The following is a 12,674-nucleotide window of genomic DNA, read 5'->3' as shown; positions in this document are numbered from 1 at the left end:
ACAGTATATATTTCTGCCTTAACATGGATGTAAATAACTTCTGGCTATCTTTTTTTCACCCCAAAAAAGAAATATAGATATTAGATGTAAATTACAGAGTTATGATACACTCAGTAATCATATTCAAGTGACTACTCAATAGGAGGCTTTTCTCTCTAATTCTCTTCACTATGTGCTGACCATAATCACACAGAACCAAATGTGAGATAAATAAAATATCAAAATATGGCTGCAGTTAGTCATCCCTCTCAATGGTAAAGTACCTCTACCAGTATGTCTAAAATCACACTAGTTCTATACAAGATAGCATAAGCAGAATCATCTAGCACGGCACCTTGATGAAAGCCCCTCGGCTTTGAATACCCTTGTGGCCTAAATTAGCCCCAAATGATCTACCAGCAATGGAACATATGAAGAAGTGGAGATTTCCAAAGTCCAACTTTCCTAAGCAATCTCCCTGCTGCAGAAATAAATAAGATACATGCACTCATTCATACCAATGCGAGCACATGAATGAGGAGATGCCCACAAATCAGCCCACGAACGCACACACTTTTTAATCTGTTTGTTTTGCTAGCCATGACAACTGCCGTGTAGCCGCCAAATATACTAGTTAAAGTAAGAGAGAAACCCCATCATTTTTTTCCAAACCAAATGAGGAAAAAGATCCCACTGACAGATGAGACGTGATTAACTTCTTGTCTTGTACAGAAAGAAAAACCCACAATAAACATGACCAGGCTGTAGCAGGTCATGCATTCAATGACCTTGTTATAATCACACATAATAAAGCAAATAAGAGATGCTAGTTTAATCTTAAATGTGACTTGAATAATGCTTCATGGAATGGCCACATGATTATGATAGTCCTGTCCAATTGTAACTAAACCCAAATATTACCATTCAGTCCAAAAAAGGTTTAAAATTCTCCACAAATATTAGCACCTTTACAATTCATTGTAGTTCTTATACACTGATATGTACAGTATGATAATATGCTTTTTAGAAAAATCAGATTAAGAATGCTTAATTTTGTTATAAATATCTAAGTTTGCATTATAGATATTTACCTATAATGCAGCTATTTAAACACCTGTATGCCTCTCCATTTTGCAGGAATGCCAGGGGTCCTGGCTCTAGCTGGCTTATTCCTGGTGCTCCTCTTCCCCGGTGCCAGGTCAGAGTCTGCAGAGCTGAGGTTCCAGGGCCAGACGGAGTTTGTGGTGAATGAGAGCAGCAGAGCTATAGTACGCCTAGTGGTGGAGAGGGTCGGAGACCCCATCAATGTCACTGCTCTAGTCCTGGTAAGCTCTTCCGAACCGGATCGGGTTTTGCGAGAAGTAATTCTAGCTGTAGTAGTAGTAGTACGAGTAGTTGGTGCTGTCTTGTAGAAGTGAGACTTTACAAGTGTAGGTGTGAAGGTGTGGTATCAATACTGGTCTCCACACTGAATAAATAATAATTATTTAAGACGTTATCACATTGAGGTATTTTAGAGCAATGCTCAGACTGTTAGGAAAACAAAAGATATAGGAACTTTCTTTGTGTCCTGCAGTAGTCAGGAAGATCTGATCTAGGAGTCTATTTATTCACATTATAGATAAAGTAGAATGCAAAATTTTGCATACCCTCAGTAAAGTGTTCGTGATTTCTCCACGATGCCACAGCTATCTGTGGACAGGAGACCAAGAGAGCATAACTGGCTGTGCTGTCTGGGTGGGAGGATGACTTACTCTCTCCCGTCTATCAGAGTGAAACTAATCAATCGTGGATGTCTGTGAGCTTTTGTATGCAGAAGAGGGAGGTTCTTTCCTCCAAGTGTCTAGCTGTGTAGTACTGTAGCATGAGCAGCAGTTCAAAAAGATGCTATGGGAATTGGCAAAATGACCAAATTGGGAGACAATGAGGTAAAAAAAAAAGTGTGATAGGTTCCACAAATGTTCCTTCATTATCACAAAAATGGTGAAATTGTCTGTTAATGTTAAACATTATGTCTTAAAATTATTATTCTCTTGATTTTGCTCGCTTTGGGTTGTTGTCTAGTAGCAGATACACGCACATTTCATTGTTAACATCTTGAAATACTATTTTGTTGTAGAGAAATTGTAAAAGAAATGTCCCAAAACCCACTGAAGATGCAAACAGTCAGACTGATAGATAAAAAAATAAGAAAAAAAGATTATTGGTCAAGAATAAAGCCATGCCTAAGACTCGGATCAAATCAAAAGTGTGACAAGGAAACACAGAACATATATAACACTAATAAAGATAATGACGGTTTATTTTAAGTTTAAAAGATAAAGTAAATAAAGATAAAGCCTCTAAAACTAAAGGAAGAGTATTCATATAAAACACTCATTAAAAGTTTATTTCTATAAGCCATTCAGGTCAATGGAAGAATGAATGCAACCCGTTTGAGGCAGCTAAGTTAATGTTCAGCAGTGACAGTGGCATGGTAGGCAATGTAACTTATAGATGATATCAAAGCAGGCTCGAAATTTATGAAAAAACAACTGGCTACATAATCCCCATTCCCATTGGGACTACAACTGTAATTCCACATAAATATCACCTCTCGATGGCAATTTTTACAGTTGAAGACACAATTCTTTGAGCAAATGTGAGCAAAGTGTTACAGAACTGTGCTAAGCAGATGTGCATTACCAGCAGGGTGGATTTCCACACCCAACCATCTGCTTGCTTCTAACGTGCTAGCTGACTGCTGTGCACATCTGGCCATAATTAGCGTAACAACGCAAATCTGCCTACTGTTCAACAAAGAGTGCTAAATGTCACGCTAAGCATCCTAGTGTACCTCTTCAATCAAATCGTTCATAGCGTAACAAGAAGGGAAGTTGTATGACCTTTTTTAAAGTGAGTTTTATTGGGTGGCATTATTGTAAATGTTAACTGTCATCCAGATGGAACTGTTCTATGCGGAGAAAGCTTTCAAAAATCAGAGAATTTCCCACTCTCTTTGTTCTTTAAAGCTGAAACTATTGCTTTGCACGTCACACGTTAAGTAATAGTTATATCTCTGCGAGGCTGTTTAGTTCAACACTGCACATTGATTCAAATGAAAATGGAGATTAGTTTAATCCATTTACAGGATTCTTTTTTCACCAAACATAGCCAACTGTAGATTTATATTTGGTGTGTAGACTTATTTACAATGGGTGTCCTACCTAGACCATGAATGTAGACTACATCTTTGATGAAATTGGATGTGACGGTAGTAAAAATGTGGTTTGTGGTGACGCAGCTGCAGGGTGAGGACACTGGAGACTTTGAGGCCACGACTGCAGCTGCTTTCCTTCTGTCCTCCGAGTCAAGCAAAACCATCTTCATCGCCGTGAAGGATGATGATCTACCTGAAGCCGATGAAACCTTTGTGTTTAACCTCCGACTCCAGGTATAATTTCGTGGATGTGTGCTTTTTGTCTTAATCCAGTAATCTAGAACAAAGTCATTTTTCACAGTCGACTCCAGAATTATTGGAACCCTTTGTGAAATTGAGCATAAATGAATGTATAAAATGAATAAGATTGAATTGGTAATATTTTTAGCTTAGCTACTTGCATATGGGGATGCACTGAAGTATCAACACACCTATAAAGAATAAAAGCATCTTACAGTAATGTCTAACATAGTTGGAGACATTTTTAAAGGGATCTATGGCCAAGTCCATACCTTCTGGCAGAGGCAACCAGGGTTTAAGTGTCTTAAGCCTGAAACACCAGCCCCAAGGCATCAATGATCACCACCGTATCTTACACTGTGTTTGTTGGCTTTTTTTATGCAATTCTTTTTTTTTTTTTGACAAACATGCTGACAGTGTTCATCTGATTAGCGCTACACAATTCTTGATGCAGTAGGAATCATGATTTTTTTGGCTTAGAAATGAGATTACAGTACTCACTCTATAATCTTTGACTATTTTTGAAAGGAACAATATTTATTGAATTCGTACATTACTGTAGCAGACCATGGTAGCTACATTTCTTAGTGGATGTTTGTGCATTTTCAATTACTGACTTATTAGCAAATTGGTACTGCAATAGCCCATATCCTGAGCAAACAAAACTGCTATTCATTATTAATGGTTAATAATATTAGGGTGCAAAGAGCACAATGTCTTCTTGAAAAAAAGAAGCCAGGAATATTAACCACTGCATAAATTATTAGTCATGGCAATATTTCTGTATTTCTGATAGCCACTTGTGGGCAAAAATCTATCTTGATAAAAGTCCTCTATGCATCACTGGCAAATTCGGTGCGTCCCATTCATTTATTTCATACACTTATTTGTTGTTCAAATAGATCATATTAAACATTTGTTTAGGACAAATTTGTTCCTTCTCACTACAAGTGGATGTTTGGGTCATTTCAAAATTCACTCACAGGTTTCCAACGTTGTTTCTCCCCTTTTCCATCTGTAAACTCATCACACTTCAGGTGCATGTGTGGTCATGTGTCATCATCTTGGCAAGATTATAACGGTTCCAAATGTTTTTAAAAGTTCCTGACCATCTGTCTCTTTAATATTGATGGGTTTTCCCCATGATGATAGATGATAAAAGGACTTTGCAAGTGTGCAACCTCATATTTACATCCCAGGGAAACAGGACATGATCATAGGTTCCAGGAGGCTGGAGAGCAAAGCAAATTAAGCAAATTAAAAACAATTTAATATTGTTAATAATTTAATATTTTTGAATAATTTCATAAATTAATGTTTGTTTGCTTTTTAGGAATACAAATAATTTTTTTTGTAATTTTTGTAGTTCTTTCAAAAAGCATTTTTCTTTCAAAAGATAAGCACTTTCTCTAGTAGTTTTGAGTGAATTATTATTTTTATACTAATTATGTTTTGCCCATTTTCTTGAAAGGTGCCAATAATTCTGGAGTTGAGTGTAGCGCTGGTTGCCATTCCTCTCTTTGGGAGGTCTACGTTATGAATGATTTCTTTCTTTAGTTTCGCATGCATATGTGACCATCTGCATGCTCTGTTTTTTTCAGACTTCCCTCTTAAACTCTAGCTAGCGCACTACAGATCTCTCTTGTACTCTTGTTCAAAACAGAAGAATCTCAAAGCGATTTTAGACACGGCCTAACTGAGTGCTTCTCATTTGTTCAACTCTGGTCAAAGGAATCATAATCTCTAGCATGGCCTTTGATGTCTATTCTGTAGCTCCCTTTTCAGGTTTGAGTCATGCCACTTCAGCAGCACGACTGCCTTAAGCATCATCTTCTTGTGAGAGGAAACCCATAGTGACAGGCAGGACTCCTCTGACTATAAGATTAAAGGGAAATGATGCACAGCAAATCAGTATGAGAAAAGCACTGGCCTGGAATTAAGCTTCCAATGACACACAATGACTGAAGAAGAAAAATATAAATTCTGAACAGGAGTGGAAAAAGTACTGAAACAAACTGGAAGTATAGATAAGGTGTCAAAATCTTACTCAATTAAAAGCATAAGTATCCAGCCTAAAATGTACTCAAGTGAAAGTCAAAAAGTTTGCTACTTTTAAATGTACTCAGGTATTTAATACGTTTTTTTTATGTTTTTAACTGATATTTTTATTGTTAGAAGATGATTTTCACTCTAAAGCAACTATGCTGTTTTGCCTAAAACCATCGTTCAATCTCTGCAGGTTTGCTGGTCATAACTAACGATACATAGTTTGCTAATAAATTAATCTGACATAATATATACATAATAAATAACAAATATTTACTATTCGCTACAATTTGACTTGCTGTCTAGTCAACATACTGTATGATAGCTACTGGGACTGATGCTGGAATTAGCAAAGAAAACAGGCTAACTTAAATATAGAAAGTCAATGGTAGAAAATTAGTTAATTCAGCTCAACATGCTTTTTCAAATTAGATGGAGTCCATGCTTTCTAGGGAAGCAAAAGAGACACCTCATTTTATACAAGTCTTTGCTTACTCCCGCATATTGAAACATTTAACTGAGGTAGGGCCAGGGCGCTCATCCTCAAGTTCCACACTGCAGTGTTGTGGCTTATCCATATTCACATGCACATGGATAGCTATAGGATTAACTATATTGTGTAGCACGAGAAGGTCACTGCAGATGACAAAATGGCACAATTCTTGACAGTTTTTCTCCATTAATGAACTTGACTGGATGCTAAACTGAAATGATTGGATGTTAAACTGAGCCCATTCAACTGTACAGTCATTTGCTAGATGAGAGAAGAAGAAACCTTTGTGATTTGTAATGAGTGCTTTGAAAAATATAAGGTCTAAAAAGTATATTTTTGTTCTTGGTATGCCAAAATAATACTTATGTATATTAATAAAGTACAATTACTCAGGTATTTTCCACCCCTGATGCAGAATACCTTCAGCTATGGAGAGGCTGCTACTGTATAATATCATGTTAAGGGCAAACTGTGTATTGATTCTTTAGGATCCTTTACACTGAAGATGAAACTTTGTTTGTAACATGAAGACAAGTATTAGAATATTTGCACATTGCGCTACATGTGTCTCAACAGAGACCCTGTTCAGCATGGTTCCATTAGCAGTTGTCAGGGTTTGATTAATGATATTATGTCTCAGTTTCTTGGTGTTCCTGTCTGCTGCTGACAAATGAGCCTCAGACTGGAACAGAAAAGACAGAAATCATTTAAAGAAGGCAGGGGTCCTCTGGTATCGTGAGCCTTGTCTTGGTGATTCATAGTAATTACAGTAATCGACAACATCATGGTAAACTTCTCATCAAATGAGAGTTGGTCGATTCTACAGATCTCTTCCATACCTTTTCCACACCATTATTTCAAGTTCAACATTAGTATCCAAGTAGGAATTTGATTTGGTCTATGGTGCAACACTCCACCAAAAATACACAATAAATGGCAACTAAAAATCCACCGTCAAGTGCTTTTCAGCCACCCTCGCACTTAGACACACATCCACCCACACACACATGCACATGAGAGACTTCACCACCATAAGATTTCTAAAATGTACTAGTTGATTATAAAATATGATTGTGAGTTTTTTACAATAAGGCATTTGATTAAAAAATTATTAGGACATACTATATTACAGTTAATTCTTTGTAATATACAGAGAATTATAGAGGTGAATAGAATAATTAAGGATGCTCATGTAGGATCATGTCATTATATTTGGGGAATATGTAGACCGGAATGGCTTTGAGGAAAGGGGGCCGAGCTTGTGGTGGCGCTGTGATTGAAGTCATGGTCGGCAGAATGGATTGTTTGAGTGTATGTGTTCAGTGTCTATGTGGACTGCTGCAACAAGAGCTTAGTGCCTGAAAGAAAGCTTTGTTACAGCTGGGAACAAGCCTCACTGAATTACACAGCTGAATGCAGGGGTTTTGCCACTAGGGTTAATCACAGAGCTGTTTTTTTCTCCTCTCTTTGTGTTTTTTTGCTCTTCTTTGCAAATCTATCATTTGTACACACAAACACATATACTGCTGTTTTTCCTCTCTTTGTAGTCGCTTAATACTGCTAGACTTAGACCAAATCCTGACCCTATCCATAACCACAGAAATGAAAAAGAATCATACAGCGCCTTTTCATTTTTGAAAATAAGTTGCATGTTTTGTAAACGAAGATTTCCATGACGCCACCACAGTATAACATGATTTTTCATATTTTCATATCATTGTGGTGAAATTTAGCCCAAACAGAGAAAGAAAAACACACGCGCTCGCACGCACACATACACACACACACACACACACTCACACACATACGTTTTCTCTTGTGATGACCTTCCACTGACTTGATGAAACTAACCCCTAACCTTAACCTCAGTACGCCAAAGAAAACCTTTTGGCTCTTTTAGTTTTAAATAAAAAGCTGCAGGTTTTGCAAAAAAAAAAAAAAAAAAAAAAACGTTTTTTGTGTGGGGACCAGCTAAATGTTCCCACAAGGTCAAAACTGTCAGATATTTCTATCCTTGCAGGGGCATCCCACACACACACCACGCACACTCACCCACACATGTGCAACTAAACTAACCGAACCAAAACTAATTTCTAGACCTGACCAGAGTCCTATTAAAAGAGGTTGGTTTGCTGGGTTGAGCTTCCCAGACCCACTGCAGGTTAAAGGTCAAATTTAAATGGTAGAACAAATTAGAACCTAGACTTGTTACAATTTACACTTAACACTATCTGTACCATATTCTAATTCTCTTACTTTTTCATACATTCTAACCCTACATCACTCATGTAATTTCAGAGCTCGTCGAACGGTGTGACGGTTGGAACTCCAAACACAGCCAGGATCACCATCTTATCCAATGACAATGCCTTTGGAATTATATCCTTCAATTCAGTAAGATTTTGGCATTATAACATTCTAACAATTATAATATTATATGTAATATATATTTTTTCTGCCTTTACATACATAGGCAAGTAACCAAAATATATAACTGCCAGCTACAGCTGAAAGTTGCCACGGTGACTCCTGCCCAGAATTATTTTGCATGTTTATTGAAGGGTAATTAAAATCTAAGGGGTGGAGGGAGATGAGGAAATGAGACTTGGGGGAGTCAGCATAGTTGGAGGGAGTGGTTGTGGGGTGGAATGCCTTTGCAGAGGGGTTGCTCAGGTGGGAGACTATTGGGTTGCTAGGGTGAGTAAAAATACACACATGAGCAGTTTACTGACTGGATTAACTTGTCAATGGAAGTTTAGATATTGTCATGAAATTGAGTTGTTCTGCCAAGGAGCCCCCACATTTTTTCAGTCATCCCTTTGATTTGATTGTCAGTAAATGACCCGGAGACACAGCAACACGCAACATTTGAAATGAGAAGTCTAGGCAATTTAAGTGTGACTCAGTAAACTGATAAATCCAAGCAACCAGCTCCAGTTTCAGTTCCTCAAAAAGGGACATAAGTCACTCTTGCATATTAGGTTTAGCAACAGTATAAAATACATTTTAAACAAAAGTAACATAGTGATGTGTAAATCTTACAGTAGACAAGGACAGCCGTAGCCACAGCTAGTACATGCTAACAGTACTAACTCAAGCTCTGTAACATTGTATGAAGAAAGGTGCTCATCATGCATGGAAATACATTCACCAAGGTAGAAGAGATGGGAGTCTGTCCCCCACTTTGGACTACAGGATATCTGTCGATCCAGCCATAGCTTTAAGCTGCTAAGCAGATAGCTCCATAATGTCTATTATTATTCTGTGTTCTGATGTGTATGAGGCGAGAAGAAGAAAGGAAAAGATGAACGTATTATTAGACAGAATCTAATCAGTTCAGGTCAACATCAACATATTCAGTGCCTAAATACTTATTTTGAGAATTTCAGTATTTAGCTTTTCTTTTTCATTCCCCAGACCAAGTTGATCACTGTGGAGGAGCCAAAAGGCAGAAACCTATATGTGCCTCTCACCCTTATCAGAGAAAAGGGAACTTATGGATCAGTAACTGTGAATTTTGAGGTGAGCCCCAGGAATACTGTCCTATACTTTCTCCTTTATATTTCTAACTGATTTAAAGAAAATAACTGAGGACAGACACATAACAATAAACCATTATAATGAAATATTGTTTCCTAATCTTGTTTTCATACTCTATTAATGTCATTTCATGATGAGAATGATTCACACTGACAGATCTTTGGAGGACCAAACCCAGCCAGTGAGGATCTGAGTCCAGACAGAGGAAACCTCACTATTCCCCCTGGTCAGGCAGTGGTGGTCTTTAGTATACTGATCCATGATGATAAGGTAGTGTTGCTTTTATAACTTTTTTTTGTTGTTGTTGTTGGACAATTTGTAACAGTAACATTTAAAGCCTACACATGCAAGAAAATATATAAGCAAACAAAAATTAACTCTAAAATGCTAAAATCATACACAGGGTTTAGACAAGAAAATATAACACACAGAGACTAAAATAGTATTGCAACATTTCTTTAGTACATGAGAACTGTAACAACTGTGACAATTAAATATATTTAATGACTTGATTGACTTCCAAAGTTTAGGCAGATGTCACTTATAATTAAAATGCTGGTTGGTGCCAAACACCATTTTAAAAAACTGTCACCTCCAAATATTTAATACAGCTACCGAAAACGACAAATAAATACAAGATTTTAATGCCATATTTACAGTACAGCATATTTATGACTGTTTTTTTTAAATATGGCCATTACCAGAATCTAACAATAAAAAGACATCATATCAACTTTGCGTGCCCTTTAGGCAAGTAATAATAGACTTGTGTTTTACACATGCAAACTTCATTTTTTTTTTTTTTTTGGTGTTTAAGAGTGAAAATAGCTCTACTGTATATGGCAGATTACTATTATCTAATATTCAGTTTATGCATTATGTATTACTAATTTTCAATATTTATTAGAATTTTGAAAGACAAACATTAGTTTATGTTAACAATGTTACTTTAGCAGAAGTTAGTATGTTTTTTATAGGTCTCCATATCTATTCTGTCACCTTTGCTGACGTTGCGTCTTCTTCAAACAAGGTTCCAGAAGATGATGAGATCTTCACCGTGCAGTTGACTGGAGTAGCAGGAGGTGCCTTACTAAACCACAACAGTACAAGTGTGCAGATCAAAATCTCTCGTAATGATGCCCCTGTGCGCTTCTTGCAACCCTCTTTTGCTGTGTCTGAAAGTGCCGGTGTAATAAATCTCACTGTTACCCGTGGAAGAACTGATGATGGCTTTCTCATTGGCTCTGATGATGGAGAAGTGTCTGTCATGTATGCTATAGTAACTGGGAATGGAGCAGCCAGTGCTACACTGTTGGAGGATTTTGTGGATCTACAGCCCAAAAGGGTGGTGATTTTCCCCCCAAGGATTTATGAAGCAGTGCTGCGTTTTAACATAATTGATGATAGAGTTCCAGAAATTGCTGAATCCTTTCAAGTGGTTCTTCTGGAGGAGACGCTGGTGGGTGATGCAGTCCTGGTGTCTCCTAGCTTTGTGCAGGTGACTATCGAGCCTAATGATAAGCCGTATGGTGTGCTGTCAATCAGCAGTCCTCCTCCAACACAACCTGTCATGATTAATGAAGACACAACTATGAGGTAAGGAGATTTTTGCATAGTATATTTTACAAGTTCTTGCATCATTGCCATATGGACATACTGTTATTTTTCAGTTCAAAGACCGTTAGATAAAGTTGGAGTCAATACAAAATGGCAATATAAATCTTTATGATTTACCTTCTTTCCCCCAAGGTTTGAAGGCATTACCATAGTGAGAAATGGAGGAACCCATGGTATTGTCTCTGTGAACTGGACTATAACACGGAACTCCACAGATAAGACCCCTGTTTCTAGTGACTTGTCCCCAGTCTCTGGAACATTGGTTTTTGCAGAAGGGCAAATGAGTGCTATCCTGCGATTAAACATCACTCAGGATGACCTCCCTGAAGAAGCAGAGGCTTTCCTGCTCAGACTGATCCCTCAATCAGTGCAGGGTGGGGCTGAAGTAGATGAACCTATGGAGGTAATTGAGGATGACCATAATGTTTTGGTCTGGGGTTCTCTTAATGTCCTAACTCTGATAAAGGTAGTTTAGCAGGAAGACTGTTCCATGCATATGCATAGACAATGATGGATAGATCGTTAAGGGTACTATGATATGAAAATAGGTTGTCATCTTTTCTTTGTTTTGGTCAGACTGAGTGTGATGTTTATTATATTGCACATGAAATTACATGAAAGAGGCCAAGAGCTTTCAAAAGAACTAAAATGACTGCACAGGAGGGGTTTTCCATGGGTTTTACATTGTGGCTCCCATCCCAGGGGGTAAAAAGTCTAAATTCTGGGAAGTTATACCACCTGGGAAGTCACCACAAATCCTTTTACCACAGGAAGTCATGTCAGGCACATGGCTTTTTCTTGAACCCTTTTGCTGAGGTCTTTAAAGAGTAGACCCAGGATCCATTTCCCCATCAAGTTAATGTTTCAGATGAGAACTTGAGTGGTGGAAAACTGTTTTTAGATCAGTGGAAAACTTGTAATCATCTGGATCACACTTACTGCCTGCAGAGGGATGTGGTCTGAGAACCATATGCATCTGTCTGGCACAGTGACATCAATGCAGTGTTGGGTGCATTAATAGTCACCTGTCTGTTCCCTTTATGTGGTCCTAATGGAAAATAAACCTGCCAGATGAGTGCAGAAGGCAACTGCGTGTGTTCTGTCCTAACTTTATAACTGTTGTACCCTGATTATGTGCGAAAGCAGTGGGTAGATCAAGTCCTTGTTTACTTTTAAGCCATTAAATTGCACTAGTGCATAAATGTGGTAGTTTACCCCCACTGATACAACACTGCTCTGCTGTGCATATGGCTGGCAGGAATTGACTAAGCAACATGTGAGGGCTGAATGTAAAGGAGCAGATTATAGCTTGTATATGTCAAGCACCCGTACATTTACTCCGAAAAATCATCCCAGCAAGTCAGAAAGCAAAATATTGAGACAAGTCTCTTGTCTTGTTCTAAAAATGTCTGGATAAATGACTAAATGGGTAATAAAGTGGTTTGTGAATGCTATTTTTTTACTCTGGGGCCTAATGAAAGAGGGAGGCTTTATAAGATTAGTACATAAGTCTTATGCAGATGAACTTACATTAGATGTGTGTTAATGTGTGGAAGAGAG

General features: G+C 37.8%; 1 protein-coding gene across 2 annotated transcripts in view; it reads left to right on the top strand.

The window, feature by feature from the left end:
* The window catches only part of adgrv1 (adhesion G protein-coupled receptor V1), a 131,437-nt gene that overhangs the window by 12,698 nt on the left and 106,065 nt on the right, over positions 1 to 12,674 (top strand). For both annotated transcript variants that reach the window (XM_034299190.2, XM_053228924.1), the window contains exons 2-8: positions 1,117 to 1,304; positions 3,263 to 3,412; positions 8,256 to 8,351; positions 9,375 to 9,479; positions 9,654 to 9,767; positions 10,528 to 11,093; positions 11,247 to 11,517. In XM_034299190.2, the coding sequence (XP_034155081.2) occupies positions 1,119 to 1,304; positions 3,263 to 3,412; positions 8,256 to 8,351; positions 9,375 to 9,479; positions 9,654 to 9,767; positions 10,528 to 11,093; positions 11,247 to 11,517 (1,488 nt within the window). In that variant the 5' untranslated portion in view covers positions 1,117 to 1,118. The remainder of the gene's footprint in view (positions 1 to 1,116; positions 1,305 to 3,262; positions 3,413 to 8,255; positions 8,352 to 9,374; positions 9,480 to 9,653; positions 9,768 to 10,527; positions 11,094 to 11,246; positions 11,518 to 12,674) is intronic.

Source organism: Pangasianodon hypophthalmus, chromosome 24, assembly GCF_027358585.1.
Source record: "Pangasianodon hypophthalmus isolate fPanHyp1 chromosome 24, fPanHyp1.pri, whole genome shotgun sequence".
In the NCBI taxonomy this organism is placed as follows: Eukaryota; Metazoa; Chordata; class Actinopteri; order Siluriformes; family Pangasiidae; genus Pangasianodon; species Pangasianodon hypophthalmus.
This window is presented reverse-complemented; position numbering and strand designations above follow the sequence as displayed.